The 7,086-nt window shown below is 43.2% G+C and overlaps 1 protein-coding gene across 1 annotated transcript; it reads left to right on the top strand.

The window, feature by feature from the left end:
• Nucleotides 1-204: 204 nt before the first annotated feature.
• LOC143030012 (ATP-dependent DNA helicase Pif1-like) lies at nt 205-4,591 on the top strand. Its single transcript, XM_076193219.1, has 3 exons — nt 205-916; nt 1,118-1,806; nt 4,193-4,591. The coding sequence occupies exons 1-3, from the start codon at nt 205-207 to the stop codon at nt 4,589-4,591; spliced, it is 1,800 nt and encodes a 599-aa protein (XP_076049334.1).
• The last annotated feature ends 2,495 nt before the right edge of the window (nt 4,592-7,086 follow it).

Here is a 7,086-nt window from a genome sequence, read left to right as displayed (position 1 = left end):
TACTTGAGGCTTCTGTTAACGCACAAACAAGGTCCGACATCATTTCAAGATCTTCGAACTATTGACGGTCAAACATATTCTTCGTACAGAGAAGCAGTCAAAGCGATGGGACTCCTAAGCGACGAAGAAACTTGGAGAAGTACAATAATGGAGATAATTAACCATACAAATGATCGAAAACAACTAAGAGAAACTTATGCGAGCATGTTAGTTTTTTCGGATCTTGAAGATCAATCAGGAATCTGGGAAGAGACTAAAGATTTGTTCGCCAGTGATTTTCTGCATCACAACAATTTGACCGAATACAACGATGAGATTTATTTGGACGCATTAGATGACATACAAGAACATGTATGGAATTGTGGAGGCGGAAGGATTACTGAGTATGGGTTACCGCCTTCCAGAGACGGAGAGAAGACATCAAATGTTATTCGCAGAGAGAGATCCTACAACAAAGAAAAGTTACAGCAAGATGTTACAGAAAAAGTTAAACTTTTAAACGACATACAGAGACATTGTTATGATGTTGTAATGTCTCGAACTCAGACTGGAAGTATGTTCGACAATAATGGAATTTTCTTGAATGCTTCAGGAGGCACCGGAAAGTCTTTCGTCTTGAATATGTTATTGGATTCTGTTCGCTCTCAGGGAAAAATAGCTTTGGCTGTCGCCTCTTCGGGCATCGCTGCTACAGTTTTACACGGAGGACGAACAGCTCATAACATGTTTAAAATTCCTCTGATGGAGTGTAATGAAATCCGTTCCTGTGGCATCAAGAAAAACTCTGAGCTCGCAAAGTTATTAAAAATAACGTCTCTAATAGTTTGGGATGAAGTAGTCATGGCAAACAAAAACACGCTAACTGCTCTCAATATTACTCTCAGAGACGTCCTAGAGAATGACAAATTCATGGGAGGTATAGTTTTTGTTTGTGGGGGAGATTTCCGTCAAATTCTTCGTCATACCAGGTGGAGGAAAAAACGAGGAACTCGAACACTGTATCAAGTCAAGTTATCTATGGGAAGGTCTAACAAAATTAGAATTGACAGAAAACGTTAGATTGAAAACCAATTATGTCAGAAATAAATCTTTTGCAAAAAGAAATGATTAAAACTAGGAACAGGAGAATCTGGACCTGTATACTTTCTCGAAAATTTTGGAATAAGTGTCAAAACCCGCGAAGAATTGGTTAACAAAGTTTATGACGATATAGAAAATAATAATTTGAACGCCTCATACTTTGAGAAACGAGCTATTATTTCTCCCACCAATGATGACGTCGATAGTATAAATTCAATGATATATGAGAAATCAGAAGAAGAGGTTGTGTATAATAGTGTTGATACCGCTACCGAAAATGATACAGATATTCAGACATCAGTTTTCAACGCATTGACAAGTCCATCTCTTCCTCTTCATCAATTGAAAGTGAAGATAGGAAGTGTTTTGATGATCATTCGAAATATTTGTCCACCCAAGTTATGTAACGGTTCCAGAATAATTGTCACAAACTTGAAAAAGAACGTTATCGTTGGCAAAATTTTAGGTGGTAGTTATGGAGGAGAACAAGTTTTGATTCCAAAGATAACATTGGAAGCACAAGATACGTCAGTTCCTTTCAAGCGTAAACAATTCCCCGTCAAACTCAGCTACGCCATGCCAATCAACAAGTCCCAGGGACAAACGTTTGAACGCTGTGGACTTCTCTTGGATTCTGTTCAATGTTTTGCGCATGGGCAACTTCACGTCGTGTGCTCGCGAGTCACCAACTGGAATTCACTCATTGTTTATACCGGTTGGGAGAAGGTAAATGATGAATATCAATTGAGACCAGCAATCAACCGCCAGGGGCTTGTATGTTTAAAAAATAAAAAAATATATAGAGTAGTAAAAAAAGCAAATAGTAAGGAGACAAGTGAATAAAATCATCTATAAATAAGTAAATAAATACTTGAAAATGAATAAAAAAAAAATCAAATTAATATCTCTTTTGGTCACGACATCGAGTAACTTAACATGATCCAGAACAGCGCACTTGTCAACGACCCTGTAATACATTTATCCACTTCTGATACAAAATGCATCTGGCGATGTTATTAACACACGCAATGCCTTCTTTCTCTTCCTCCAAATGGGGAAAGGTGGGGGGGGACTGAAGCTTTCTCAACTCCTCATTGCGTGTGTAAGTAAACACATAAATAAATAGATGAATAATTATACTTGTTCAGCTGGAAATTTTTCACAATTCCTCAGCCCCACTTTATTTAGTAATAATAATGGTAATATTCAAGAGTTATAAGTTTTGAGCCACAATTTGACGGCACCTCCTGAGCATGGTGTGATGGAGATAAATATGATATTGGGAACTAGACTGTTCAAAGTTCACGCAGATCTTAGAAAAAGGGTATTTACACAAGCTTGAGGTTATGGTATACTTGATGGATGATTGTATACATATATATATAAGTACAAATATGTAGATAACCACATATAACTTGCTTTGTCAGTGTTCATTTGTCTGTTTGCTTACTTTTATTCGTAAGCAAGCAGTGTCTATCAATCAAACCTGCCGCCTAATCCATAAACAAGCGAGGTGAAGCAACGTGGCTATGCACAAACCCAAGGCACAATATGGATTTTATGACCCACTGTATTTGTTAACTTTCTCCCTACCTCTCCCCTCCCCTTTTCCCCACAGACCCATAGATCCGTCCCTAACCGTCACCCACCCTTCACCCGCCCTTTACCTCGTGCCTTCCCTTCACCACTCTCTCTCTCTCTCTCTCTCTCTCTCTCTCTCTCTCTCTCTCTCTCTCTCTCTCTCTCTCTCTCTCTCTCTCTCTCTCTCTCTCTCTCTCTCTCTCTCTCTCTCTCTCTCTCTCTCTCTCTCTCTCTCTCTCTCTCTCTCTCTCTCTCTCTCTCTCACTTCGTCCACCTGTCTCCCTCTTCCCCTCTCTTTCTCCTTCCCTTGCTTTCTCTTCATCTACTTCTCTCCTTCTTTCTATTTCTCTCTCTAAACCCTCTCCCTCACTCACTCTGTTTCTCTCTCTCTCTCTCTCTCTCTCTCTCTCTCTCTCTCTCTCTCTCTCTCTCTCTCTCTCTCTCTCTCTCTCTCTCTCTCTCTCTCTCTCTCTCTCTCTATCTCTCTCTCTCTCTCTCTCTCTCTCTCTCTCTCTCTCTCTCTCTCTCTCTCTCTCTCTCTCTCTCTCTCTCTCTCTCTCTCTCTCTCTCTCTCTCTCTCTCTCTCTCTCTCTCTCTCTCTCTCTCTCTCTCTCTCTCTATCTCTCTCTATGTATCTATCTATCTATCTATCATCTATCTATCTATATATCCATTTATCTCTCTCTCTCTCTCTCTCTCTCTCTCTCTCTATATGTATCTATCTATCTATCATCTATCTATCTATATATCCATTTATCTCTCTCTCTCTCTCTCTCTCTCTCTCTCTCTCTCACACACACACACACACACACACACACACACACACACACACACACACACACACACACACACACACACACACACACACACACACACACACACACACACACACACACACACACTGTCTCTTACTTTCTCCTCCCCTCCTCCTACACCTCTCCTCCTACTGCCCTCCTCCTACTCCCCTCCTCCTACTCTCCTCCAGATATCATCTCTTTTCCCTCCCTCCTGTCCTCCTCCTCTTGTCGCATTACTTCCCTTAGCGCTTCTCTCCTCTTGGTCTCTCTAAACCTGTATCCATCATACGTACCTACCCTTGAAACTCCCCACGTCCTGGCTCTCTTTCCTTAGCCACCCCTCGCATTATATCCGCGTAATTTTATTCCTGGGGACCTCTAACTACCTCACCCCTCTTACTACTAATATATATATATATATATATATATATATATATATTATATATATATATATATATATATATATCCCACGTTTTCTCTCAGATAAACACGAGTTCGCTTAGACAAACATAAGGGAATGTTGTGAACTATCATGTGAGAATTGATTACTGGTAAGTCAAGGGACGAACAGAAAATGTCAATTGGAAGCCATTAGAATATTACAGAGGTTGTGCTCTGGGGATGGTACAGATGGGGACTGGGTGGTGCTAGCACTGTCCATTTAAGACACCCAAGGACTGGGAGTCCCACCCATGATGGTCAGCAAAACATGCTGCGATAGTGCGTCTGCGCAGCAAAATTGCAGACAATACGCGTGCGTCAAAAGTGAAAGAGATTACAAGAACTGCAGAAGAGAAGGAAAATGCAAAAATCGGGGAGAGCAACAACTTCCGGAGGCGAGGATTGGTCAACTGGCAGATGTGGAGGCTGTGGAGAATGGGAGGGATGTGATGGAGATGAACGTGGGTGGTGATACAGTGGGTAAGAGACACTCGGAAAAGGGAAGTGATTTCACAAAATTGAGGTCGGAGGATGAAAGCCCACGTCATCAAAAACAGCAGGGTGGGTGGAGGGAGGGAAGGTTCTGGCAGACGTGGCAGCATCCTATGGTTGAGGAGTCGCTGGGCTACGTCTACAATAGAATATTTGCCTTCTTACCAGAAAACCTCTTCACCCCGCCTAAATGCAATTGAACCAAAGTCTTAATAAAGGAAATGACTTGTCTACTATGAGCATATATAAGCTCATCTCCTTACGCCCCGCAGGTATTCAAAACACTGGTTATCCTTCCACACCTTACATGTCAGAGGACTCACAGAAAATCAAAGCACTCGGAAAATGTCAAGGCATTACAACGGAGGATGGGACAGTAGAAGAATGGAGAAATGGAGCAACCGGTGACGGAAGCAGAGGCCATTCAAAATAGACTTCACAATGGCCCCAACAGAAAGAAAAGCTCAGAAGACAGAGCCAGGAATTTTGCAGACAAGATGAGGCAGGAAAAGTTTGCGGTTGTCATGAGGTCGCTCGTAGGGGAAAATGAAGACCCAGGAGTTGTACCCCTAAAAAATAAAACGCTAAAGATCCTGAAAGAAAAAACATCCAACACCAAAACCAGCAAACCTAGACACTAAATTCAATGGTGACTACCTCCCACCCCACGAGGTGGTCTTTGAGAGCATCACGAGAAAAAGGATCTGGAACCTTGCTCTACACACCCTGGGAGCGGCGGCACCATCGGGCTTAGATGCTTCTGAATGGCTCCTCAGCACCAGCCTATTTGGGACGGCAGAGGTGTGTATGTGTGTGTGTGTGTGTGGGGGGGGGTGATGCTGCAGGAGGCCATCGCTGGTTTGGCGAGGAAAATGGCGACTGAGGACTGTCAACACCTTGAGGCATATACAGCGTGTGGACTTATCCCGCTGGATAAGAAGCCTGCCTGTCGTCCAATTGGTATAATTGAGGTATTGAAAAGAATAATAGGAGAGCCATCATGGAAGTCGCAAAGGACGAGGTGCGAGAAGCGGGTGGCTCTCTTTCTCTAGCTACCCCTCTCATAATATATGTGTAATTTTAATCCTGGGGAACCCTCTCTCTCTCACCCCCTCTTATCCAAGATTTTTATCTCTTTTTTTTTTCCTCCGCCCCCATGTGTTCTCTCAGACAAGAATGAGAAAATTTGTGAACTATCATTTGAGAAATCAGTACTGGTAAACCAGGGAACGAACGGAAAATGTCAATTGTAAGGAATTATAGTATCATAGAGGTTGTGCTCTAGGCCTGACACATGTGGGGACTGGTAGTGTTAGCATCGTCATTCTAAGGGACCTAAGGATCATTAATCCTACCCGAGATGGTCATCAAACCATGATGCTTTTACGCGTCTGTGTAGCAAATTTGCAGACAATACGTATGCGTCAAAAGTGGAAAAGTGCATGAAATGCAGAAGAGGGTAATTCAGAAATCGGAGGGAGCAACAACTTCCGGAAAAGAGGAGCGGTCAACTGGGAGAGGGTGTGCATATTGTGGAGGTTGGGAGAGATGTGATGGAGATGAACATGGGTGATGGTCTAGTAAGTGAGGATAACTCAGAAGAGGGATGTGATTCCAAGATATCAAGGTCAGAGGACGAAATCCCACGTCATCAAGGGCAGCAGGGCGAAAGGGGGGAGGGCAGGTTCTGGCAGATATGGCAACAGCCCATGTTTTAGGGATGGCTGGACGATGCCTGCAGCAGAATACTTGCCTTCTCCCTAGGAAACCTCTTTATACCGCCTAAATGTAATGCAACCAAATACCTAATAGATGAGATGATCTGCCTAATAAGAGAGTATTCAAAATTTTGGGTGTCCTTCCACACCTTACATGTCAGAGGACTCACAGAAATCAAAGCACACGGAGAATGTCTAGACATTGCAAAGAAGGATGGAACAGTGGAGGAAAGGAGAAGTGGGACACCTAATGATGGAAGCAGAGGTCATTCAAGATAGCCTCCACAATAGCACCGACTGAAAGAAGCGACCAGAAGACAGAGCCAGGAATTTTACAGACAAGATAAGGCAGGAAAAGGTTGCGAGTGCCATGAGGTAGCTTGCAGAGGAGGACGAAGACCAAGAAGTTCTACCCCTAAACGAGGCAACGCTGAATATTCTGAAAGAAAAGCATCCAAAGGCAAGACCAGCAAATCTGGACATTAAATTCAATGGTGGCTATCTCCCAATCCACGAAGTGATCTTTGAGAACATCACGAGAGAAAGGATCTGAAGCGGCAGGGCCATTGGGGTTAGATGTGTCTGGATGGAAACATTTCCTCAGCACCAGCCTATTTGGGACAACACAGGGGGGACTGCAGGGTACCACCGCTGGTTTGGCGAGGAAAATGGCTACTGAAGACTGTCAGGCATAAACAGCGTGTAGACTTATCTTACCAGACAAGAAGCCTGGCTGTCGTCCAATTGGTATAGGTGAGGTGCTGAGAAAAATAATAGGAAAAGCTATCATGAAGGTCGCGAAGGACGAGGTGCGAGAAGCGTCAACCAACCTTCAGTTATATGCGGGGCAAGAAGCAGAATGCGAGGCGGCAATTCACGCCATGAAAAGGATATTTGAGGAATCAGACTGCAAAAACAGTCCTATTGGTCGATGCATCCAACGCCTTCAACATAGAGAGGCTACTATACACAATATC

Source organism: Oratosquilla oratoria, chromosome 11 (genome assembly GCF_046742065.1).
Source record: "Oratosquilla oratoria isolate Oo_2021 chromosome 11, ASM4674206v1, whole genome shotgun sequence".
Lineage (NCBI taxonomy): Eukaryota > Metazoa > Arthropoda > Malacostraca > Stomatopoda > Squillidae > Oratosquilla > Oratosquilla oratoria.
The sequence above is the reverse complement of the archived record's forward strand: the minus strand, read 5'-3'. Positions and strand labels throughout refer to the sequence as shown.

Coding starts and splice junctions, on each gene's coding strand:
- LOC143030012 (XM_076193219.1), top strand. CDS start 205: ATGTTAGTTTTTTCGGATCTTGAAGATCAATCAGGAATCTGGGAAGAG. Junction 917..1,117: donor GAATGACAAATTCATGGGAG/GTATAGTTTTTG, acceptor GATTAAAACTAG/GAACAGGAGAATCTGGACCT. Junction 1,807..4,192: donor TTTATACCGGTTGGGAGAAG/GTAAATGATGAA, acceptor GCGTCTGCGCAG/CAAAATTGCAGACAATACGC.